Source organism: Cuculus canorus, chromosome Z, assembly GCF_017976375.1.
Source record: "Cuculus canorus isolate bCucCan1 chromosome Z, bCucCan1.pri, whole genome shotgun sequence".
NCBI classification, from domain to species: domain Eukaryota; kingdom Metazoa; phylum Chordata; class Aves; order Cuculiformes; family Cuculidae; genus Cuculus; species Cuculus canorus.
The window spans coordinates 27,447,198-27,474,132 of record NC_071441.1 but is presented as its reverse complement, the minus strand read 5'-3'; the positions used below and the strand labels follow the sequence as shown (position 1 = coordinate 27,474,132).

The window sequence follows — 26,935 nt, the reverse complement described above, 5'->3', positions numbered from 1 at the left end:
CTCCCCTCCCCTCCCGGACGCTGACGGGAAGGGCGGGGCTGAGCGCGCGCGCCACGCGGTTCCGGGATGAGCACGGAGAAGGGGAATGTGCGGCGCACGCGGGCCCAGCGGCACCAGAACGCCAGCGCCTTCCGCAACGACAAGTACGACCGCAGCGCCCGGCGCAAGGTGCGGCGGCGGGAGGGGGGAGGAGCCGCGGGGCGTCCTGCAGCACCGGCGGCTCCGTGTGAGCCCCGCGTCCCAAAGCGGGCACCCCAAACCAGCCGCGGCCCGCCCTGCCTGTCGGGCTTTTTCACCGCACCCATTCTGCGATGCTCGCGCGTGAAAGGCCCTCGTTAAGCCCTTAATTATTGAAAGCGGGGCTGTAACGAAGCGTTTACTTCCGTGCAGTAGGTAAACGTTAGCCTTGTGACTTCCTGAAGGGTTTGTGACAGGGGATGAGTTCAGACATTTTGACGTTTTGAGAGCTTGTTTTCAGCAGCTCCCCGAATCGTCCGTGTAACCATCAAGTTTCACTTCGCATAGTTTCAAGACGACTTAAAAAAAGGCTCATATTTGTCGTAAGGCTTTAAAAAACAAGGCCAGGCTGGATGGGGGCCTTGGGCAGCCTGATCTGGTGGGAGGTGTCCCTGCCCGTGGGAGGGGTGTTGGAACTGGATGGTCTTTAAGGTCCCTTCCAACCCAAACCACTCTGTGGTTCTATGAGGGGGACTGTTTATAAGGCTTGTGGTGGTAGGATGAGGGGGAGCGTGTGTAAACTGGAGAGGGGCAGATTTAGGCTTGATATGGGGAAGAATTTCTTCACCATGAGAGTGGTAAGACAGGTTGCCCGGGGAAGTTGTGGATTCCCCTTCCCCAGAGGTGTTCAAGGCCAGGTTGGATGGGGCCTTGGGCAGCCTGATCTAGTGGGATATTCCTGCCCACTGTAGAGAGGGTGGAAGTGGAGGATCTTTAAGGTCCCTTCTAACCCAAACTATTCTAACCCAAACATCTACTCTATGATTCTATATTAAGGGGCTTTTGCAAGAAACATGTTAAGGGCCTTTTCACACAGAAAGGTGTCATTAGTGATAAACCAACAAAAGAACATCTAAAGATTAAACAATTCTTTTACTACACGCTTTATTGTGGTTTGATACTTTCACACTATTTTTACAAAAGACCATTGTTGCCTTATTTTTTTGTTTCTAAGCAAGGTAGTGGTTTACCATATGTTCTTGGAACAGGCTCTACACTTGTAGTTGTGGTAACATAATAGCTGCGCTGGAAGGATGAAGACCAAGCAGTGTGCCTGAGCAGTAACAACAAGCAAATGTGATGTTTTCTCTCGGGAGCCACACTGAAAGAGGTGAATAAAACAAGACACACGATGAGCATTCTCAAAGAGGCTTATCTGGTGCTACTACTCTTTTGTTGGTGTCCCTTTAAACGACAGGGTTAACCTGACAGGATTGTCAAAAAGAACTGGGAGAAGGGGAAGAAAGTAGTAAGTTAAAGCAGTGATGCCAAAGAGGGAAGTTTGGGGTTTTTTTGTGGTTTGTTTTAGTTGCTTGGTTTGGTTTTTTCCCCCAGATGCTGTGGGACTTGTTCCGCAAGTTGAACAAGATGCTTTCCTGGGGCTCTAAACAGCACCAGCACTAATTGTGTGAGTCACTGCATGAACTCTGGTAGATTATTTTCTTGTCTGGCCTCTACACACATACACACACCAAAATATCCTAGAGAGTCTTTGGTTTTTGAAGAGAAACTAAGTTCTGATGTGAGTTTTGTAACTGAATTAACAGCTTTAATAACTGCTGGTTTTGTTCCCTTTTTTAATGTTTTATATCATATAGAACTGTCTACACAGTACCATGGACTCAAATAAATAATTTTTTAAAAGCTTTTGAATGTAGCGAAGATTCATTGTGGTAATTAACTATGATAGAGGACTGTGACTTTTTCACTTTTATTTCAAGCAAGTGATTTCTCTGTGCTTGACAGTTAATGGAGATGGCTGAACATGGGGAAGAAGCCTCTTGAAGAAGGTGCTTCCTATTACTGGGTGGTTAGATAGAGTGTGATAAAGGGAAGGGATGCATTTTTATTTGGGCATTACGTCATGTACAAGTCTTAGTGCTAAGTGATACAAGAGATATTTATAATGATGACTAGGCTCCATTCTGCTATTTGACACATTTTTAAGTGGCTGTTAATGGCATAGTTTCATATAGACTATGCTGAATGGTGACAGTTTTGCATCCCTGTCTTGAGTAGTCCTGAATGACCAGGTGTGCCACAGATGTTCAAGGTGTGATGAGGGAAGGGGGGAAAGGGTATCAGTTTGATCACAGGGACCGATACAGGACTGGGGCATTCTTTCATGTCACCGTCACCGCTTGCTAGTTCAATAGATCAGGAGAATGCTCAGAGCTGCTGAAAGACAGTGGATCTCCTGTAAATCACTGCTAATTTTTTTAGTGTTTGGTCTATCTGACTACTGCTATAGACTGGTTCTTTGATAAAATACTCTCTTGAAAGGCTGCAGAATGCTTTTTAGCTCAGAATTTTTAACTTGATGCATTTGTGCATTGCATTAGCAACACTGAGTATAAAATACAGTAGCTTCAAGTTCTACTGCAGGTGGAGTTGAAGTAGTTATTTGCAGGTTTATTACTGCTTGTCTCAGTGAAGCAGTATCTGCAAAGGAAATTGAGCTTAATCTTCTGAGTTTTCCCTGCTGGTAGTTATTAGCCAATTGTCTTCTGTTTTTTTGAAAGTTTTTTTGCTCTCTGTTGGACTTTCCTACAGTGTTACTCTCCGATAGGCTAGTGCAGGTGGACTGGCCTTGAACACTTCCAGGGAGGGGGCATCCATAGCTTCTCCGGGGCAGCCTATTCCAGTGCCTCACCACCCTCATGATGAAGAATTTATTCCTAATATCTAATCTAAATCTTCCCCCGTGCAATTTAAAGCCATTCCCCCTCATTCTATCTCTACATCCCTTTCTAAAACATCCCTCCGCAGCTCTCTTTTAGGCAGCTGTATGGTCTCCCCAGAGCCACCTTTTCTTCAGGCTGAACAGACCCAACTCTCTCAGCCTGTCCTCATAGCAATAGGTGCTCCAGCTCTCTGATCATCTTTGTGGACTTCCTCTGGACTCACTCCAACAGTTCCACGTCCTCCTTATGTTGGGGATTCCAGAACTGGACACCATACTCCAGCTCATGAGAGCAGAGTAGAAGGACAGAAGCACCACCCTTTACCTGGTGGCTATGCTTCTTTTGATGCAGCCGGGGATACGGTTGGCCTTCTGGGCTGTGAGCACACATGGCTGGCCCATGTTGAGCTTCTCATCAGTCAGCATCCCCAGGTCCTTCTCCACAGGGCTGCCTTCAATCACATCATCCCCCATCCTGTAGTGAAATCACGGATTGCCCCAACCCACGTACAGGATGTTGCACTTCACCTTGTTGAACCTCATGATGTTCACACAGATCCACTTCTCCAGCTTGTCCAGATCCCTGTGGATGACATTCTCTCCTTCTGGTGTGACAACTGCACCACTCGGCTAGATGTCATCTGCCTCTCTAATATTTTTGGGTAACTATAACAATGCTGGGGGAGCTTCCATCCTAGGATGAACTGAAGAAGGGAGAGTGAGGACAGGGTAAGAAACACTCTGTTCTTGGTTTTTGAACCTTGGAATTTGTTTATGGGTGCTTGCTTTACATAGTGTATTTGGGAGTGTTTGCGGCACTGAGCTGAGAAATGGAATATACATGATGTTACATGAACATGGATTTTATGTCAAGTATATTACATAAGTCAGCATGGAAGCTGCAGTGGTTCTAGAGATGAAAGCAAATAGCATTCAATGAGAACGTACAGAATTCCATTGTAATAAGATGGTAAACCACAAAGTGATTCATATTTACACCCAAATGACTGATCTGTTTTTCCATTTCTTTCCTCTCATTAAGTATGCCACAGATGATAATCTGCGTTTCCCTAAAATTCAGAGGCTATTAACTCTGAACCTCAGCTTTACCAGAGTGCTGATATCAGCTACTTCTTCACCTGTCTGTATGGATAAATAACTTATTTCAGTGGAAACACTGGTCAGGAATGAGGGAAGGCAGTAAGAACAAAACAGGTGAATACAGAGATTAAATGCTGAATCAGTGATGGTAACTTCAAGCTCAGAAGGGAGATACAGATAAACCAGTAGCCAGCTGGAATCGTTAAGTAACAGTATTGGAGTTTGGTTAGTTTCTGTTCTTGCTACAACATAGGATAGCTCTCTAGGCTAAAGTCTGCTCTCTAGCCACCCCTGTTCTGAGTTCAGAAGTGCATTTGGGACTGGGTTATAGCCTTTCATGTAAGGAGAAGAGGAGCAAACTTAACATCTATTCTGGACTCTAACCTGCCTTGGTGGGGGGGAAATGGAGGGAGGAGAGAGGCAGGGGGTGTGTGAGTGTGTGTTTGTGTTCAGTTCTTTGTGGGGAAGAGGACAGTAGTTGACCATGGTCCTTCCAAGTGTGTAAATTTTATTGCGGGCTACTTGCATGTTTCCAGATCCATGGTCACTGATCTGGAAAAAAGCTAAATATCTCTGATCTCTAACACAGCTATTTGGAATTGGGCTTAGAGAAAACTTTTTATTTAATGTATTTTAAAGTCTATAGCAATAAAGCACAAAAGGGCCTTAAATGCTAGCTAAATAGCTATCCATCCATAATTAGTATCAATGTAAGGAAGACTTGAAGGCTTTGGTTAAAATGTTAAATATACTTATCTTTAGAAAGGGATGAGAAACTGTCTGTGTAGAAAACAAAATATTTAAACCAATACTAATACAATATGTGAGCATATGAAGCTCTTCAGGGGAGTAGATTTCAGCCTGTGAAATTGTGTATTAGAACCCTCAAAAGCTGGTGTCTCCTGTCACAGTTTCAAGTTTGTTAGTCTGCATTGATATGCATTGTAGCCATGGCTGGAATTCTTGTGGAGTTATGTTTTTCTGAAAAGTGTGGTTATTAAAAAAAGCTGCATCAGCCTTATTGATTGAAGCAGTATCACCTGTGCTTCTGACAAAGAAGTTTGTGGGTTACATTGATATTACATTCATTTACAGCAGTACAGATCACTGATGTGTGCTCACTAGCAAGATTCTGCTTTCAATAGAGTAAATCAGAATACCCACAGATTCATACATAATTAGAAACTTCCAAAACAGTCAGTGAGGCTTCTTTGAAACCCCATCATTACATCTTGGTTGTGAGTGCTTTAATGTTAGCTTAAGCTAGGGATTATTTTGTGTGCCAAGTCAGTAGGCATAGGTTCATGTGTTTACTTTAATACATTCTGAACTGCTTTTGGCAGGTTGTTAAATGATTTAATATTGGGTTACGTGAACATACAGAGGATGCTGTTTCATTAACGCAGTTGACCTGACAGTGTGTATATAATATGAATATGGAATATTTTGTGACTGTATACTTTGACTGTTTATGTATGTCTGTATTGCATAACGCTAGTTTCTTTGGAGAATATATTGATATACTGTAAGCACCCGACGAGTCACACTTGTCCTTGGAGGGAAGTATGGCAAAAAAAAAACTAGGAAAGAGCTTTTGACCGAAACAGGGAAATGAGTGTTAAAAAAAATAGAGAAACTACTCTGACAAAACCAGAAGCTAACCTGTCAGAGTAGTACTCACACCAAGAAATCCATTTAAGACCATGAGCACTACCACCTCTTTGTTTAAGAGCTGGCTATGCCGACATAAATACTGGGTAGAAAAGTTGCAAGGGAATAATGAAGTTGACAAACTTTGTTCAGGTTTCTCTTCCAGTTTGTTAGGAGAACTTACTCTCACATGTTCTTTGGTGATTTCAATAATATGAAAGAACAGCTTATAAAAATCTTTAATTAGGGACAGCTTTCTGTGCTTTTTTCAAGTCTCTGTTGGTTTTGAAAGTGATATGCTTTTTTGTGGTTGCAGGAAATGTTGTATTTAGTGGAGAAAACCACGGTATATTATTGGCTCGTTTTAATAATAGTATCATTTAAATACCAGGGGTATTTTCTGAGCAAAATAAACTTAAAAGGCAAACACAAGTCAAGGTTAAACTCTAGATCTCCCTGCTTGCTTGCTTTACGTTAATCCAACATTCTCTATTGACTTTCTAAATCAACAGCCTGGTATAAGGACTGTAACATCATTGCCTAACTCATATTCAGATGTGCTAAGCGAATGATTAACTAAACCACCTCATACTTGAAGTGCCAACTTTGAGTAAAAAAATACAGGATATTGCTGAAGGAGAGAAAGAGACTGTGCTGTGTGTGTGCCTGCTAGAAGGGGAAAATTAGAACTTGAAAAAATATCACCATTCTTCCATTTGTTACCCTCTGAGGAGACACCATGTTGTTTCTTTGAGTTGCTGTGCAAGATTTGTGGTCCTACAGGTGACTAGGTTGAAACGTCCAGGCATCTTTATGCCTGGATCAGGATTTTAAGTTACACATAAATGTGATCCTTATAGCTACAATGCAATTTGGTGTAAAAAGACTCTTAGGCAGCATTTTGGTCAATGTTCTTAACCTTTATCTTTGTACTAGATATTTGAAGTGTTGCTGATCATATCTAATACGCATAATCTAAATACACAGACCAGCCTTGATATTCATTGCCTTTATGTGGGTTATGTGATTGTTGCAATCAAATTAGTTTATTTTACTTTGCTTTAGAGGGTCTTTTGTGTTGCTTATCTTCTAAAGACCTTTTTCAGTGGTGAAACAATGTGTTAATAAAGAGGGCAAAGTAATATTTGGGGTGAGGGCATCAGATAAGATGCAGGGCTTTGTTGTTTGAAGCAAGGGTGAGGAAGTTCCAGTAGTATAGACTTTATGCTACGTGTCTAGTCTGTTTGCCTTGCTATGAGATCTGTTTTCATGCAAAGATCTATATATATTGTGAGTAACATGAAAAGGCATCTTCAGAATTTGGGGAAGCCTGCATTTTATCTTGATAAAACCTCCACAAAATTAAAAAAGAAATCCATTGCTGTGTGATTGTTGTGTGTTCTGGAGCCAGATGATAAGCGTAATGGGAGCGAGAGAGCTTTATAAAGTTCCATTAATAAGAGTTGTGCATATTTCCTTTTTCCATAGCAGATGTTTAGCAGAATGTGTAATAGGCCCCCTGTTTGACAAACTTTGGATTTCCATCAGATGAGAGGTGAAAGTAGTTCTTGGTTTGTTCTTCTGCGCTGTTTATGCCACACACAGTCCTGTGAGCGTGAGCTGTGGTGTCAGGATGTTTTATTTGAAATGAGATAGTTTTCAGCAAGAAAGCTAACTCCCGCCAGAAAGACAACCAGCTGTCTTCAGCTTAAACTATTACAATCTTTTGGCGTTTATTGGGTTCTGCTATAGCAATACTAAAAATAGTTGATCACAATAAAGAACACCTGGGAATACAAATCACAGTGTTTATGCCTTTCTTCCTTCCTTCCTTACTAATTAATGCAAATCAGGAGACTGAGAGGGAGAACTGGGAAATTTAGGCCAATTTGCAGGTTTTTGGAAGCTTATCCATTCTGTGCTACTTAGAGCCTTACTTTGTGCTAGTCAAGCCTGAAAAGAAGGCTTATCACCAGATTGCATGAATTTTGAAAGAATGAACACAGTCAGTGCTGACAGCAGTTTGAATTACCCTCAGATATCTGCTGAAAACTTACCAATGATTTTCTTCTTACAAAGTTTCCATCCACGTTAGCCAAATGTTTGTATTTCTTGGAAAATCTAATTCATAATGGATGGCTGACATCACAACTACAGCTTTCTGTACTCAGTATTCAATATTCAAGCATTCTACAAAACTTTCCTTTTTTTTTTTTTTAACATGCCAAGTGTGCTGTTGATTATTTTGCATGAAGTTTACTGTCTTAACTGAACCAGCGGAAAAGGACCACACCTTCATTTAACTGCACCGTAGGAAAACTCATGCTGAAGGGTTGAAATTTAGTAAAAATGGAAACAATGGAAAACGAGTCCCAGTCTTACTGATAAGGAGCATTTCCTCTGCCACAAATATTTTCCTGGACAGAATAAGTTGCTGTATTTTTAAAGCTAGACTTGTTCTTTTGTCTAATGCATTGAAGTAGAACTTTGTGGAGTAGTAAGAAGCTCTTCTGGGTCATAAAAGCAAGAAATTACTTCAGAAGCTATGGTATGCATAGAATAAGTTTTCATTTAGTTTGTAGAAGAGTAACATAAACTCTAATCCCAATTAATGCAGAATCTGTTCCAGTGAACTTTTAGGTATTCTAAGAAACAGATGTTTTTCAGACCATGTTGATACTGTAATTTTGGTACAGTAGCCATTTTTAAGCTGTCTTTAAAAAGGCACAATAGAATTTTTTTTTTTTTTTTTTTGCTATAAGCATTCGCTTTAATTATGAAATTTCTAGTTTTAAAGTTCTGAATGAACACACACAGCAACATGATAAAGTTACTGCTGGCATTTTTGGATAGACAAAAATAGAGGTCGGTTGAATGTAAAAGGGTATGTTGCTTATTATTTAAGATAACTGTATGGTTTGGTACTCCTTCCCATCTCAGAATAATATCTGTTGTGCAAGTAGTACTGGCCAGTTGACATCTTGTATTCTTGAGCAAACTAAGCCAAAATGTTGTAGGAGATCTTAAGGTAAACTTTGCATTGTCTTGAAAATATGCCATGGTTTAAATGACCATGTTGAGGATTGTATCTTAGGTACTTGAGATTAAAATGAACTACTTTTTTCATAAAGGAAATCTATATTGAATTATTTGACTGCAAATAACCTGTAAATTCTACTTTATTGTGAGTTGAAAAAGAATCCTGAGGCTACTTACTTAAACTATGTTGTGTAGTGGTAGCATGAGCAATAATATGCGAAGTGTTAAGTCTTACAAGTTGTCTTCTTTGGATTAAAAACTGTGCATTTCAGGGCTCATTTCTACTTAAATCTGTTTTGTAAAATCCCTACAGGTAAAGAAAATATCTATAGTGACCTGTTATCATATAATAACATAAAAATATTACTATTAAAATATTAAAATTATGATAATAATGATAATGAAGACTACCTTGTGGTTAAAGAATACCTCAGCACCCTTTCCACTGAAGGAAATTGCTCACAGTAAATGTACAGGAAATGCTTATATTAATATCAAACAAATATATTTCTGAATATTGCATTACTTACATGATGGGTGGAATGCTTTCTAAACGAGATTATACTCATAGGAAATCTTCGATGTATTCTTATTCTAATTTTTATTTATTCAGAAAATAAATGCTAAGCTTCATGATGGAGTGTGTCAGCATTGCAAAGATATCTTGGAGTGGCGGGTAAAATTCAGCAAGTACAAACTACTATCAAAACCTAAAAAGTGGTGAGTTAAACTGATTTGTGTTAATTCCTGATAGTGGTGTTTGTGGACTTTTTGGAAAATATTCTCTGTTTGGAAACTCATAAGTAGGAGTTGCTACTGTATGACAGTCTTCAAATGTGGAGTCTGCAATGATGATATATATGCAATGTTAATTTTCTAATTCATTAGTCTTTTGTCTTAAAGTTCTGAAAAAAAAACCCACAGTGGAAAACCAATTGCTTCCCTCTTTTCTGTTAAAGTGCTTGAACTGTGGACCTGTAAATTTCCGAACTGTCAGTGTGTCCTCCTGAACAAAAAGTCAAACCTGAACCATTGTAACATGAGTTTTCAAGGCCTCATTGCAAGTGAATACTACAGGAATCTGCCAATCTCTCAAGTTTTGTAGTCCCCAAAGACAATCTAGTAGAGAGATGAGGAGAGGAAGACTTAAAATTTGTGTCATATCAAGACTCATCAGCACTGTTCTCAGCATTACTGAGGCCTCAATTCCTACAAAATGTTTGCAATATGTGCACGTCATTGTTTCTTAGCATGTTCTCTTTTTTGTATATGAAACTATAATCCCAAATACTAAATGTTTAGCATTGTTTATGTACAGTTCTGTTTACTGTGCTTTTGGAGAAGTACCTAGAAAAAGGTGAAAAATAGCTTAAATAAGTACCTTTATAGTTTTGTGATGGGTTAATTTTATGAAGTGGATGCTCTCTGCTTCCTTTTTTAATTGCTCATCTGCAGATGTCCTTACCTCTGTGGCTGCAGACACAGTGTTTTAACAGTGAAACTTTTAACTTAGAGATAACTACAGCTGAGTTGTGTTGTATGGGATAGCCAGCTTTGTCACAGTAGTTCACTCTGTGTTTGTGTGGTGAACTCAGTTATATCCTTATGAAATTCTTGGGAACTGCTTGAAGAGGTTCCGTAAATGTATGTGTGAAGTTCCCTGAATGACAGTGTATTTTATTTTGATTTTCAGGTAGGCTAGAAAGGATGGAATGTTTCTTCATACTGTATCATACTGTTTTAAGAAACTGTATGCCACAAATATTTTAGTTTTAGTAAACAAATTTGTTTCACCCTTTCAGGTGAAAAAAAAATTGATTAGGTAGAAGTCTTAATGGTTCTCAGAGTAAACATTCTGGGTTCTATTCACCACGGGATTTGTGGAGTTTTTTTAACTCTTTCTTAAATGACTGTGCATCCTGCTTAAAAGTTATGAGCTGTAACAAATTGTGGTGGTGGGTTGGATCTTTTGCCTTTTCTCTGCCAACAAAAAAGAAGTCGAAAAAGCATATAAATCAGAAAAGCATTGAAAGTAGATGAAGTTGCATGGTGGGACAGGATATGCGATGTTTTCCATCATGTTTTTGAACATGTGAATTAGGCTGCAAACTGTTCTAGCTCTACAGGTGGTGTTTTTTAGCCCAGCCTGAAGCAGTATGATGGCTGAGTGGGTGGCTATTCTGAAAGGATAAGTCTATGAAGATTTTCAGTGGGTGAAGCTTCTAGGTGAAGTAAGCACATTATAGACATTAAAAATGTGACTATATGAAAAAAAATTAATTCTTCCTGTCACGGGTAATAGGAAGGGAGGACTTCTCTGTACCTCAACATTATTTTTTTAATGTCTTCAAAATTCTGATGGTTAGTACAAGTTTTCCCTACTTTACCTTTATTTAAATTATTTAATAATTATAAATTAAACTATTTAAAATAAAAAGGTCTGTCCTCTTGCACTGATAGGGCCCCTGTTTGGTCTTACGTGTCTGAGAAGAGCTGTAGACATTTTTTTTAATACTGATGGAACTAAACATAGAAGAAAGAAAACAGCAACAGCAAAAAAGCCCCAACATCTGGGCATGTAATTTTTTCCTGGGGAAGAGGGAGGACTAGAGACACCAGGCAGTTCAGACTTTGCTTTTGTCAAATGTGTCCTACAGCAATTCTTGTGATTTTAGATATTCTTAATAATGAAAGCACAGCACAGCCTAGATGAAGATAGTAGGGGGAAGGTGATAGTGCTTAAGAATGGGATTTGAGAAATCAAGTAACAGTTGTTTCACTAGGTGCTACTTAGTGCATCTCTCCTTATAAGGCATGCAAAACCACTTATTTTCCTTTAGCCTGTTTTAGCCAAGACTTCAAAACCACTATTCGGAACCATATGCCAAATCTTTCCTGACAGACTTTTGAGTGCCCGAGGAACAAAGAATGAGTGACTTTTAGGACAGCTGCATTACAAGGGATATATAGTTCCAGATTCAGTTCTCCAAAAGTACAAAGCTTTAGAAGTGTAAGCTTACTGTTAAGCCATAATGTTTCATAAATAACATAATCTATGGAGTTCTACTGTATCTTGAAAAAGAGTAGCCAAAATTCTCTACTCAGTTAGGTTGAGTTTGTTCAGAATACTGTTCTGTGGAGCCTTGTGTTCGTAGAAAGCAGTCTGCCAATGGCTTTGTTTATACTTCGAGAAGTGCAAGAGGAAGCCATGGTAGTGTATGAATTGAAAATTTTTTATCTGTGAAATGTGTGCACCTTTTTATACTATTTTATTATTTTCTTTCATAGTTAAACCAGAAGAAGTTGTGTAGCTTTTGAAGTAAAACGGCCTACTGAAATGAATGGAAAGGTTCCTTTTGTTACTTTAAACATAAAAATTCTTGATTTTGTGTTCCTTCTATTCTTGAATTAATAGTTTTTCCTGAGAAAGTTAAAAGAAGAAGACAGGTAATGATTTTGGTAGAGCTGCTTGTTAAAACAGGAATTGTTTCAAATCAAACTGGCTTATAACATGTTGTTCCTCTTTTGAAGAGTATGACTACATTGTCTTTGAACACAGAATGTTTAATTAGGCTCCACAATTATTTTTTTAAATCAGATTTTCTTTCTTCACAGTGTGAAGTGCCTTCAGAAAACTGTAAAAGATCCATACCATATTATTTGTCGGCCATGTGCTGGTAAACTAGAAGTTTGTGCTAAATGTGGAAAAGAAGAAGAAATAGTCATTCCGTAAGTATCTCATAGGTGACATAGTTTAAGTGCTGCACTGTTTCTTCCCCCTTCAGTAAGGCTTGTTTGGAAACTGCCAGGAAGCTGTTGTACTTCATGCCATATTCTGAATAATCCTGACAGCAATCAGTAGGAGTCATTACCCTCACTTTATTCTGCTGAAACTAGGGTTGAAATGCCTATTGCTGTCAATGGGCTGGGCCAAGAGAAGTCTTACTTGGATAAAACACTTTAATACAAAAGGACAAATTGCATGTCTTCCTTAGGAACAAAGCGCTTCAAAATGGATTTCAGTATAAAGCACCTTACAACATGTATAAGTGAATTTACTGTTTGTGTTTTGTCTCTGATTTGATGATTCCATTACTAGTGAATAGAGGAAGTCTACAAGGGCTGATGTTCAGCACAGTTATAGCAATATATTTGGCTGGCTTTTGGGCTTTTTATTCTTTTGCTAGAGTTCTGTCTTTATTAAGCATTCTGTATTTTCTAGGTTGTGACAATTGGCCAGAAGTTCCTTAGTTGGTCAAACTGTTCATATATATGTTTTTTTTCACAGACTTTTTTCCTTTACTGTCTTCTATATCTGTATTATTCAACGTGAAAGTAACTCAGGTTATTGTCCCTCTCCTCCTTCTCCCCACCTCTCACCTCCTTCTGTCCCTGGTAGAATATTCCATCTTTCATCCTAATCTTGCTTAAAAGAAAAATAAATTCCAGAAGTGGGTAGTGAAGATGTTCTCTTTTTTTCTGCAGGATTGATAAAGGACAAGATGGAACTGAAAGTGTGACTACTAAAAATGGCCAAGAGAGCAGTGAATTGGAGAATGAACTGGCTATTAGTACGAACTTCAGTAGTACAGACAGCGAGGAAGATTCTGATGTGCTTGAAGAACGATTTAAAAGTATGAATTTTGAAAGGTCAGAGAACTAAAAGGCCGAATTTATATGTGAGGCTATGTGCATCCAAAGGTGGTAAACCAATGTTTGCTTTAAACTGCTGTGAAAACCTGATTTGACAGTTAAGGTCCTTGCATATAAATGTTCACACTGTGTATTATGACAGTTGTTAGGGATTTTGTATAAATAATATTTTTTTTATATTGAGAGTGGAATTTTTTGTGAAAAGATTGAGAAATTGTAAGCATAGTTATTTCTTGCATACATGTAACAACTTCCTCTTTCTCTGGAATAAAGCCTGTTTGTATGATTGTTATAAATTCAGTATTATGTGATTGTGGTATTACGACTTGGAAGGCTACGTGAAGGTCTAGAATAAATACCGAGTCTTGTCATAAAAAGAGCTAAACCAGCTATACTGGCTTGCTTGAGAAATAACTTGTGATTTCTGTCAGTGAGTTTCTGAACAGGGTCAAAATGCCAATTGATCGTTTTCCTTCTGCTTGTTGTTTCTTTTCTGTTCTAAAAAAGAGGGCCTAAATGCCATCACCAGCATTAACTTCTTATAAACTAAGAACTTCTTATAACTAAGAAGTTAATGCTTATTTACTATATCTAAGTATGCATTACAATTTTTTGACCTTGTTACTACCAATGTTTTGAAAAGAAAAAAACTGAAGACTTTTTAGAATTTCTCCTAACAGGTCCCACACTTTCTTTTCCTTTGGCAGCAGATCTAATGTCATTTGCTGCAATATGAAAACACTTGTGTAGTAAAATGATGCTTATGTATTTACTCTGTCACTGGTTTTCAGTTCTTTCTAGGGGTTATTTCAATGTAGATTAAGCTCTAGGAAGAACTTAAATGAATTTGCAGTAACTATCAGTTACAGGATTCATGATAGAATCATAGAAACATAGAATGGTTTGAGTCAGGGAGGACCTTAAAAGTCATCCAGTTCCAACCCCCCTGCCACGGGCAGGGACGTCTTCCACTAGATCAGGTTGCCCAAAGCCTCAGCCAGCCAGAATTCAAACACCTCCAGGAATCAGCGGCTTCTCTGGGCAACCTGTTCTAGTAGCTCACCACCCTCACAGTAAAAAATTTCTTTGTAGTATCTAATCTAAATCTCTTTCAGCTTAAAACCATTACTCTTTGTTCTTCCATTGCACTCCCTGATGAAGAGCCCAGCTTTCCTGTAGGCCCTCTTTAAGTACTGGAGGGTTTAATTTCTTCTGTATGGTCTGCTACCCCTATAAATAAAGCTGAAGAAATACTTCTTAGTAATTAAATTGTTTAACCTATGACAGCATACTATATTCTGTTTACTAACTGCATAATAGAATCATAGAATAGTTAGGGTTGGAGGGGACCTTAAAGATCATCTAGTTCCAGTAGATCATCTGCCTTGGTGTTCTGCCTGATTTTGCAGTAGTGTTCTGTTTTCTTCTGGGGTTGCTTATTACATAGTTGTTTGCGATCATGAAGGTCTAGAATGACCCAAACAACCCATCTCCTTTTTCTGCTCACTCTATAAATACACTTATAAGCTAAACCACTAGTTTTGTGATTAAACATACTGGTTCTTCCACTTAAGTGTGAACTAATGAAACTCAATAAATTTGTAAGTTTAGGATTTCTAGAAGAGCAGTCATTTGTCTTGGAAGAGTCAATGAAGCTTCAAAACACCAAGAAAGGTGACTGGAAATGAGTTCAAAGGTCATGTGCATTGACAAATAAGTCCTCACAACAGGACAACAGTGACGTCTGATCGAGTGTGATATTGCCTGTTGTCCTGTCAATTTGCATTGATAAAGACAGAGTGAACAAAGAATATTCCCCCCACACATCGCGGGTGATTGGGTGGGGATTTGAGGGGAGTTGAAATTAGCTTCAGAAGAGGTTTTTCTGGAGGGGATACAATGAGTGTTATCGAAAGCGACCTTGGCTTTTGAAAGTGAAATACGTATGGGAAATGTTCTTCCACTTGGAAAAAAAGTAGATAATGGCCTAGCCTTTTGCTCAAAGGTGAGAGGAAATCCTGAAATGTTAGGAAAACATGTCATGGAACTGGCAGGAGCCAGTATAATGAGAAAATAAGGGGAAGGGCTCTCCTCAAAGTGGTGATATGATCTGTCAGTACTGGAGAAGAGCAATGCCACACAGATGACCCAATGTATAGCCACAAAACACAAACTTTGTGGAAAGTCCTCTGAAGTTAGCAACTGATGCTGTGGAGGCTAGATGGGTGGTTGATGCTACAGTTGGTGGAACTTTGCTGTGAGTCTGCATAGCTGCTGTGGTGGCTGGCTGGCGTTAGACCAGCTTCTCTGAAGACAACTATTGATTCTGTCAAGGGCGGAAAGATCTGCTGCTGGAAATAATTGCTGCAATGAACACCATGTACGATGGTTGTTGCAAGTAAGCTTGCAAGTAAGCTTGCAAAAAATGCTAACTTGGTGCTTGGGCATGTTTACTGTTACAGGAAAAAGGAGTTTTGTATTTCACTGAAGACAATAGGATTCTAATAGGAATAAAAGAAACAATTTTAGTTTTCTTGCTTAATTTTGACTGAAGTTAGAACATATTTGAAATGATAGTAAAATTCTATTTTCTAAGACTTCTGAGTAATAGTTCCGAATTTCAAGGGAATTTTTCTGTGAAGAACTTGTTGAACAGAGTTATGTAGAGGTAGAACTTTAAAGTCTGATCTTCAGTAATATATGTAGCTGAGGAAATAAAAAGGAGATCAAAAGTCATCAGAGATAGCTGAGATAATCTTTGAGGTAGTTACATATTCAGAGTTTTTAATTGAGATTTTGGAAGGTTTCTACTTCTTTCACAAAGAATAATGAACTTGTGTTTGTAAACTTCAAAAGAGAGGAAATAATATCACCTTGCCTGCAGGATATTAAGATGCAGTTTAAACGATCTACCTAGGATGACTGATGGATGGTTTCAGGAATTTAAGTGAACATTGTGGGTCTTTACCAAATACATTACTGAAGAAGAAAATGATAGCCGTTAATTATTCATCTGAAGAATAAAGGTGATCCAGTGATGCTGCTGACACAGTCAGATTCCTGTTGACTGATTGTCCTTAGGAAGTGTTACTGATTCTTATTTAGTGTGACTCAACACTGACAGTAATTAATTAGATAATGGACTATCAGCATGTGTACCACAGGCATGCAAGATAATTCTCACTTCACAAGGGGAAATGCTTATCATAGCTTGAGCTGTCAGAACTTGTCATTGTTGTCTAGCATAGGTTTCTGGAAAACAAAATTCCTATATATGAGGATTTCTTAGGAAAATCTGGGTTGATTTGCCCTATGAGGAGAGTCCAGTATGGACACAGTACTGCCTCCTAGCATAATTCCTTAATGATCAAAGTTCGCAGGCATCTCTGAGACATCCTGTCATCATGTTTTGAAGTATCAGATGATACATTGCCCAGTGATCTGCTTCTAGTTTTGCATGGGCTGGGCTGGGCTTTTCTGTTCTTGTCTTGGCTACTGATTAATCTGTATTCCTCTAAAGTACTACAATAATACCAGCCTCTGAAGGTTTATAGGACTACTAGTTAATTAGGAAAAGGATGGCTTTTTTTCTCCCTATAATGGGCATGTACTTGGGTGCTGAGATGCAAATCATAGCATTAGCAAGGAAAATAAAGCAAGTAATCAAATGTGAACCACTAGCCCTGCAATTATATGTGATATTATTATATGCATTTTCTTTGTTCAAGAGTTCTCACAAGTAAACGGATGCTGGTAGACTTCTGCTTATAGGAAGCATCGTGCTGACTTACAGAGTTAATGAGGAAGAGTTTGTAAGTAGCATGGAGAGATGTTCTTAATAATTAGATGCTTGGGGAGCTGGTCATGTACACTGAAAGCATCTGTTTCAGTTATTTTTTCTGCCTACTTTTCATAGAATCTCAGAATCATAGAATCTCTTGGTTGGAAAAGACCTTTGAGATCTTTCAGTCCAACCATACCTGTCCACTACTAAATCATATCCCTAAACACTTCATCTTCCCGTCTTTTAAATATCTCTGGGGATAGTGACTCAACCACCGCCGTGGGCAGCTTGCGTCAGTGCTTAATAAGCCTTTTGGTGAAAAAAATTTCCCTAATGTCTAGTCTTAACCTCCCCTGGTGCAACTTGAGGCCATTCCCTCTTGTCCTATCACCTGTCACTTCACTTAGTGACACTTAGTCAATTCACACTTAGTGAATAGAACAACACCCACCTCTTTACAACCTCCTTTCAGATAGTTAGGCAGTGATAAGGTCTCTCCTCAGCCTCCTTATCTCTGGGCTGAACAACCCCATTTCCCCTAGTTGTTCCTCTTTCATCTTAAAGCTGTTCGAAGACAAAACTATGTGAAAAAGAAAGTATGTGCTCTGCATACTTGCTGTCATCACATATAGTGAGCATGTAGAGTTCTTAAACTCCAAAACAGTTGAAAATACACTAGTATTTGAAGTGAGGCAGATCTGTCTAAGACTGATAACAGTCTCAAATCAGATCTAACAAATTAGAAATGAAATTTTTGGTGTATTTTAGGTAGCATGTGTTCCCGTTGAAGCCTCTAAAATGGTTAATATGAAGTCACACAGGAGTTATCTTTTTTCCTGCTGAAGTTAGTGAGAAAACAAATGTTAGTAATAGCAGAGACACGACTCATAATCCAGTCATCAATAAGAAGCTTGAATTTGAGGATCTGAAAACAGGGACTGAAGACCACATCCAACACATTATGATTTGAGCAGAATTTCAGATATGTGTAACATCTGTATTTTCAATTGCCCTTGTAGCTTTGGAAACACAAGTTAAAAGGGTCTGGTGTAATCTCATAACTAGAAGTGTTTTCAGAGCAATACCAAATATTTTAATACTTTTCTTAAAACAGCAACACAGAAGACCATGTTTTGTACAAAAATTAAATGCATTATGCATGTTCCTGAATGACAGCATTCCACTTGAAATCTCTCTTTTTAGGACAGCTTGCATTTCTGAGTCTCAAATTTGCCACAGTTATGCTCACTTGGCTCACTGTTTCCTAAATCCTTTGAGAGCAAGTGCGCCATAGTGTCTAAAAAGATCTGTAAAGAGTATCCATAGTTTACATGGACGTGTAGCAGTACTGTTTTACTCTGCTTTACTGTGTCTCCTCACTGTTTTGTTCCTTTTATGGTTATTTTCTACTTTGTCCCACAGTGTGGTTCTGTTTTGTGGAACCAGAAGTTGCTAGCTTGAATGAGAGCTGATACAGCCTCTGACTGATACAGCCTCTGGCTGACAGCAACGGATTACTCTGGGTTATTCCCAGTAGCAGCAATAAAGTTGATGCCAGAACCATAAAATAAACTTCTTGCCTTGAAGTGATGATGCTTGTGAGATATGTTGTGAAACGGAGCCACAGATCCTGGAGAAAAGGAAAAAAAGCCCAACAATGTTTTTGGTGATAGTAGATAAATGCAGAATAACCGCAAATCTTCAATTTTCAAGGGCAAAACCAAAACCCATGAAATCAGACTACATCTGTTTTCTTTTTAGCAACAGATTTACTGTCACTTATGTGACAAGGATTTAACAAGTCTTTCTCTGGGAATGGCTAATATCTCATGCTCAAACCTCCCGGAACAGGACAAGATTGTACTTGCATATTTGGAGAAAAGACATGATATATTCTTTGTGTTATAAAACAGTAATCCTCTGCTCTGAAAACAAAACATTAAGAATTCCATGTAGATGTCTAGCAAGACTGATGATGTTATGCTAGAATGTTCGTATTTTAGGAAAGTGTTACATGAAGGATTAAGCCAACTCAAAATTATGCAGCAACTCCAGAGCTATTGGTTTTACTGTGTTTCAGCAGAAAGTTTTCTACTCTTTCCAGGTTTTATATTAGCTTGGGTTGCATTTGGGTGTAAACAGTACTTACATTATGATCTGTCCACATCAAGACAGAATTATGTTTTGTATCATCTCATTCAGCTAGTTTTTCCTGTCACATCCTCATGTCTGAACTTCTCTCTAGGGTCTGTGGAGACTGAATAAAAATCATGGCTGTCTATACTACTTCAAAAAAATCACATTGGCAGCTGACTGGGTGTGTAAAAAAAAAGGACTATAGTGCTCACCTAGTGCACTTCAGAAATACATCCCATTGGGCATTCTTCTCCTCTGCCACTCTGAGCATGTGGCAGTCCACGTCTATCTCTCTACTGCAGAGGCTGGAATTAAGCAGCAGTGTTCCCTCACTGAGCATATACATTTTGCTTGCCATTTAATGAGAACAAAGTATGTGGCTCAAAAGAAAAGGTGATGTATATGCTTCTCATCTTTAAATGGAGAGAAGGATTTCTACCAAATATCTGAGGGTGTTTAGGCCAGGTGGCCAAGCCAGGTCTGTCTCAAATGCTATTTAGAGGTGGATTAAAAGAAAACAACAAAAAACCCCAAACTAAAATGAACACAACACCAAGCTTGTGAGTATGAAAATAACAGATTCACATAGACTGCAACTGTCTCTCTTCACAGTCTGCAGCTGTCACTGTCTGTGCATGGAAATTAATCCAAATAGTAAACCTGCCAAATATTAGTGTTTATTGCCCCCTAGCGTGGTAAATGAGATTTGCAAGCAGGCTCCAAGGATACCTTGTTGCTGTTTCAATTCTCTTCATTTTAGGTGACAATGAAAGCATCTTAAATGAAACTTCATAATGGACAGTAACTATTCTATAAAATACTTGTTCTTCTGGAGCCTAAATTAAGACTGCTATCCTGGAACTGAAACTAAACCACAGTGACACAACAGAGACATTACCACTTTTCCTCTGTAGTTTGGGGGTTTCTTTTTGACTTTTTTTTTTTTTTATGTTAATGCTATGTTTCCTATTAGTTACACTGTTGAGTGTAGCTTTCTTCTGCACTACCCTACTGCACTGCTACTGCTACACCAACCTCACAGAATCCTGTTACTCTGCAGCTGGGACTGCTTTGCTCCTCCCTAGAGGTGGTGTTAGAAGAGAGCTTAATTTACTGATCTTGAATAAGCTACATTAGTGGTTAAAAATATCTTTCCTAACTGATTTAACATGAAAATAGTCCACTGGGTTTCATGTTTAACTTCCCTCAATGGAGGGTTGGTGCTTTTCATGTATGTGTTTTTATTTACAGGCATGCTTTCCTACTTTTTTACAGATATGGGCCCCGTATCTGTGTGGCAGTTGCTGTTCCAGAATATATTGTATAAATCAAGACAAATGCATGAGGTCACAGGAGCTACAAGGCCAGCAAGAGATTAGCAGCAGAACCCAAAACTCTGAAACACTTACATCCTACAGGAATGCCTTACCCATTCAATATTAATTCCCACCAAGTACACACAAATGAGAGATGTGACGAGAAGGAAGTTAACACTTTAATAAATGTGGAACAAAGAAAACAGCCCTGCAAAAACCTTTGTGCTCAAAAATCGGCACATTTGCTTGCCAGTGGTGTATGATGACTGGCTGAGCAAAGATGCAAGTCGTTCTGGTGCTGTTTTTACAGATGTCTTCGTTTCTTTTTCGAAAAAGCTCCCTTACGACACCAGATGTCACTATAACGAAGTGAAAAGGAAAGCGCGAAAGTTGGCTTCACACTGTGGGTTGATAATAGATTTAAAACCCATCAACGATCTCAGGACTCCAGGCTGGGTGTCTCCAGTGCTTTGCTTTCGTACCCCTGAAAAGCTGGCCAGCTTTTATCTTGCAGGGATGAAACTGATCTCTGCAGGAAGCGGCAATGCAGATGATCTGCCCTTCAAGTGCAGACACCAGAGCTGGGAATTCTTTGAGTCTGCTTTTAGGGAAAGCTTAAAAGGCTGTGCTTCCCAGCCTGGCCTCTGCACCTGCAGCTGCAATACCACAAGTATGTAAAGTCAGTGCTAACAAGCTCATTCAGTACTCTGCCCCCTGTCATAGGAGTGGAAAGAACAAACAACACTGCACAAACCACAAATCACACCAAAGAAAGGATTACACATTGGCATGTTAAGCTCAGCTCATTAATTTCCTCAGGAGTCTTGGAAATCTGATGCAGAGTAGCTGAGAGAGAAAGAAGACTGAAAAATATTGCCACCAAATGACATTTCCTTCAGAAGACCTTTTCAGCAGCAGCTTCTCAGGAGCACCTCTGAGCTGCTAAGTCAACAGAGCCTCAAAGTAAGTGTGCATCAGGGCGTCAAAAGTGTGCATCAGGGCCAACAACATTTTTACTCTTCTCTCAGTTAGCTGAGAACAAGAGTAGATGAGGAAGAGTTTGGCTTTCTGTGTTTTATTCCACCTCAATAAACACTTGTTTATATACCATGGTGGACCCGCACTGACTAACAGCTAAATGTCCTCACAGCCGCTCACTTGTCTTCCTCTCCCATGACATGAGAGAAAGTAGAAGGAAGGTGAGGAGATTTGAGGATGGAGAGAATGACAAGTTAGTAGAGACAGAAAAGGCACATGTGCAAGCAAAGCAAAAGGAGGCATTCAGCACTTCCTGTGGACAAGCAGATATTTAGCGGCTCCCTAGAGACCAGGGTTTCATCGTGCGTAACATTTACTTGAGAAGACAGACACCATTAAACACCCACCCTCCCCATCCGCCCTCCTCCTCTCCCTCAGCTTTTATTGCAGAGCACAAGGTGATATGTTATGGAGTATCCATTTGGCCAATTCGGGTCAACCGTCATGGCACACAAAGGTGTCCCCTCCTAGCCTTCTGCCCACTCTTGGCCTACTCCTTAGTGGGGGCAGACAGTGAAAGAGAGAGAGCTTTGACTCTGAAAGCACTGTCCAGCAACAGCCCAAACACAACTGTGCTATTAAGACTCTATTGGTCACAAATGCAAAGCTTGACACCATATGGGCTGTGGAGAAATTCAACCCTGTCCCAGCCACACCCATTACATTTATGTACTGAGTTTGCTTTCTGAATTGTCTCAGTGCCACAGTAATCTCAAGTTTAAGTGTCAAAACCAGAATTTGTTGTAAAATTTCTGATACAGGCCTTTCTAAGCATAGATTAAGCAAGTCTGTAAGAAAATTCATGAGCATGCACACAGGGATACATATGCATAAATCTGACGAAACACTTGCCTCTCACTAAAAGTTAGTTGCTGTATTTAGTAAGTGGTAAAATGCATGATAAGCAACTATTTTATTGAAAGAAAGACTTGAAACCTGAATATTTAAAGAAATCAGTATCTTCTTCATTAGTTAGGCATTTGAAGACTGAAAAAAACTGCCTCTGAGGTGCTGGATATTTAGGTTTTGGATATTTGGAATCAAAGCTTGACGAGTTTGTGGAAAGCAGGTGGTTTGTCTTTTCTTCTTTGAGAGCTTCCTGGATTACTTCACTTTACAGATGTTTGTGTTCTGGAGAAGTAACATGAGGGTGGTCACGAGCAGAACAAGTTACAGTTGTAAGTGCTTAGGCATAGACGTGTAAAAACTACTTATGGGCAACTGCTGAAAAGAGGGGTTCTTTTTTATTCCTTTCACAATTCATTTAGTATTCTGATATTCATAACTGGCAGTTAGTCATGCGCATGAAAGCATTCAGATCCACATCAGCATGTTGTTTTAATTAGTATTAAGGACTTCTATAGTACTTAATAGAGCAGCACTGCATAACATTTTTGTTCTAGAAGTACTGAAGGGTTTTCTGAGAATTATGTAATTGCTCATTTATCCAGCTGTTTAAAAATCAATGGGAATTTCACTAATGAATCTAATGGTCTTTGGAGCTTGCATTTTTACATTTGTACTATGCTAATGATGATTTTGACTGTAAAGCCTTGGGCAGTTGTAGGCACTTAGAACAGAACTTTTTTCTGCTGAGAAGACCTCATGGGCTTGTGGAGTCTCACTATAATGTGACGATTCACAAGTGTATTTGCTTACAAATAGTAACAACCTTGTTTATCCAAACTGGTCACACAGAAACTTCTTTGAAAAGCATTTTACCAGTATCTATTTCTGATGTGAAGTTTCCTTGGTGGAAAGGCTGTTGTTCCAGAGGATGTCTCAACTCTGAGGTAGATTTTGGTGTAAATGGCTTTCCAACTGAATAAACTAATGTAACTCCTTTTCATCCCTGAAGTGAATTCTCTTACCAAAGTCTCAGGAAACTTGATCTGAAGGATCCATCTTCTAATGGCGCAAGAATCTTGGGCAGAGAGGTACTGGATAAGGTGGCTAGCAGCCATGCCTCTGTTTTTCTAGCCCTTTCTTGGGAAGTGGCAAGACCAAAGATTTCCAGCAGAATGAACAACCCTCCGTTTGCCGACCAGACTTCTCCAACACTCCTGTGCGCTACTAGTGTACACAATCTATGCAACTTTACACGGTCGTGACAATCGCTAGATGCCCTGTTAGGACACTCTCAAAGAAAAGACATTTGACTGCTTTTTGCTTCTGAGGGCATTTTTTTTCACTGAAAGCAAAACAGATTTATCAGGATCAGTAAAATTGTCCCTACATTCCTCAATATTTCTTTGTGTGATCCTAAATGATTTCTATGGTAACAGCAGAACAGTATTTCTATATTTAGAACGTCACACTGGGGGTGGGCATCAGTATTCTCTGTTGAAAGGTATTTGCAATTGAATCATTATAGGTAAAATCTAAGGGCTGCTCAAAATAAACTATACATTTTTTTATTGTTTGACTATTTAGGGGAGATATAGCAGACAAAAAGTTCATTTTTATTCACAGTTTGTCTCATGAATCACTTGCCTTGACTGCAGTAAATATGGTGACTGGATTAGCTATACCAGCAATATTCAGCTGTCAAGAACTCTTCTTTACATGCCTGAAATCCCAAAAGTCTCAAAATTAAATGTCTGGTCGCAATCATAACCAGTGATGTCCCTATATTTGTACCATGATTTATGATGCACAAGTTAATTAAAGGCCAAATCAAAATCATGACATGAAAATGCAAATGAAAGTTACAGCTTTTGCAATGCAGTCCTGATTTAGTGCTAGTAATAATGTTGAATGTACAAATAAAATTATTGTTAAAATGATTTAAAATTAGTGTTTGTTTTCACAGAATAAATCTAATCGTGCTTTGCTGGATAATATAAGTAGGCCTGTTCCTGATGTTCTTTAAAATGGATAAAGCAGTGGCTAGGTCTCTATTAAATGCTGAAAGCAGATTTTTTTTCAAGGAATATTTGAAGTTGAACTACAGTGCTTCATGTATTGCATATGGCAGTACCTTAAAGGATACAGGTCATCAAATTAGTAAACTATATATGGAACAAAATATTGTTACCTGAAGTGCATGAAGATGGAGCAAGTTATGTTCTGTAAAGAGGTGTAATATAACCTTTTAGGAACTGGATGTAACAGGAAAATAATTTCTCTCTGCAAGTTCTTGCTTGCTAACATAAAATAGCATGTAACAAGAGGACTTTTGCTTATCAAATGGCAGACATTTTTATTAGTCATTTGCTGATTTTTTTTATAAGAAAAGATAATATATGTCTCTAAAGATCTCAGCAAAATTTTTAGCCTTGTGTCATTTTGTGAAACCTGACCCTGCCTATTGCTGATGTGGTCTAGAATTAGATTGTTTGTCTATCATAATTGATCAGCCAGGAAACAGTAAAAGAAAATTGTGCTCTCCTCTCTGGATGTTTCTTACTTAATTAAGAAAATACATAGCAAAGTGACAACATTGTTTAGTAGAAAGTGCCACATTTATAATGTCAAGGTACCCAAATGGCATGTTAGTACGCTGGTGATGTAATAACAATATGGAGTTATTGCTGCTTGCATGATTTGATTGAATTCAGTGAAGATTTAATTTTGAGATAGTATTTCCCAATTAATTAAGCAGCTATTTAAGATTTGGAGTTGAATAATTTCCTACATTCTTCTTTATTGAAGCAGAATAAAGGTAGAAGAAAAATCCTCTCCCAAAACTACTGTTTTTTCTCTTTCCTGATCAGGAGTCGGTTGATGAGAAGTTAAGCAAGTAGACAAAAAGAGAGGAAGAAAGCCCTGCCTTTGGCTGGTAGATAGAAATTCATAGAAAGAAATACTGATTTCATTAATATTCTCTTAATCATAATTTTCAGACACTAACCTCCTTACTAGTAATTTTTTTCCTGATATGAAAGACAGCTTCAAGAACAAACACATGAATGCAGAAGGCCTCGAAAACATTCCATGTACTGAAATATCTTGCTTCAAAAGCCTGAATCTTCTCTTGGTCTTGTGCAGACAATCAGCTGCAGTATGATTTCACCTTCTGAAAAAAAGCAGATCTATTTTTGGACCACCTTAAAAAAAAAAGCCGCGACTTGGTTGGTTGATTTTCTTGTGCATCTGTTATCTGTTCCTCTCCGTTATGATTGCTGTTTGCAGAGTGAAGGAACACTCAGATTAATGTCTGTAGTGTTTCACACCTAACACAAGCCCATTCCTTTGAATAGTTTTACTGTAGTGGAGTCAATCCAGAATGCAATATAATTTCAATAGTACAGGCCAGTTTCAAGAAATAGATTATATGTTCTCTCTCTATCTCTGTCTTAGGAGTAACCATGGTGACTGCAAAAGCTTAATGTCTACCCAGACTCTGCGATTGTCATCTCTCACAGCTTTACTCCCTCCTTAACCCCCTGAAGAGAATTACCTTGCCAAAATAACTTGACTGCTCCATAATGTGATACTAATAGCAAAGCTTCTTAGAATTTATTCTCACTTCAAGCTCCAGTCGTTGTATCATGAAGCTGATTATCTTCAATCTCTTATCTACATGGCAAACTGGAGAAAAGCTGACCTAAGGAGTCCAAAGGATGTCCTCCACATGCAAAATAAAACTTTCAAAAGCACCCATATGACTGGAGAGCATGGGGTGTACAGGCTCCTCAACACATGAAGCTCACTGGTACATCTGTTCAAGCTGTCCAGTTCACTTCCGAAGGAGGCTGGTGGTCGCTAGGTTTGTACCTGATTGGATAAATTTCCACAGGATCACCAGTATGGTAAGAAATCCAGCTTGGGAAGACCACGAGATAGACAGTGCACAGATGCAGGCAGGATGGGGACAGGCAGCAGCAGCAGGAGCCTCTTACCCAGACGAGCCGTAGCACTGCCACCACCACCAACTACCCCCAGCAGCCTTTCACCAGCTCACTTCATTTGGAGATGCATACTGGATTTTCTTGTCTAGTGAGGAATCATGCTTGACAGTGACAGCTAAACCCCCAATGGCTGTTTTTCTGTACTTCAGAGATTACAGTATATACGTCAGCATGTACTGTGCGTGTTCACCATGCAGACCATGGATGATCTCCACATATTTTGCCATTAGGAAAGCATAAGGAGGGGGATATCTCATGAATAGATGACTTTTATTACCTTTAATATATGTGTCTGTAAATGGACCTTACAATAAAGGGACATCTGCTAGTGAAATGCTTTATTTACAGGAAGTGCACTCAGAGATATCACTTCATGTGGCTCTGCCTGATGAAATCAGAGCAGCAATCGTGCTACCCAATTCATTAGTCTAGGATCATTACGATG

At 38.9% G+C, this 26,935-nt stretch overlaps 1 protein-coding gene across 3 annotated transcripts; it reads left to right on the top strand.

The window, feature by feature from the left end:
- Nucleotides 1–21: 21 nt before the first annotated feature.
- CZH9orf85 (chromosome Z C9orf85 homolog) lies at nt 22–26,935 on the top strand. Of its 3 annotated transcripts, XR_008447698.1 has the most exons (6): nt 22–168; nt 9,324–9,430; nt 12,326–12,439; nt 13,196–13,360; nt 20,559–21,562; nt 25,940–26,935. XR_008447698.1 is itself a non-coding variant. In XM_009564105.2 (5 exons), exons 1-5 carry the CDS (start codon nt 67–69, stop codon nt 26,019–26,021), a joined length of 570 nt encoding a protein of 189 aa, XP_009562400.2. In that variant the 5' UTR covers nt 22–66; the 3' UTR covers nt 26,022–26,920. The 3 variants fall into 3 exon arrangements, 2 of the variants coding, with proteins under 2 accessions (XP_009562400.2, XP_053909776.1); XM_009564105.2 differs by lacking the exon at nt 20,559–21,562 and having other exon boundaries at nt 25,940–26,920; XM_054053801.1 differs by lacking the exon at nt 25,940–26,935 and having other exon boundaries at nt 20,559–25,927.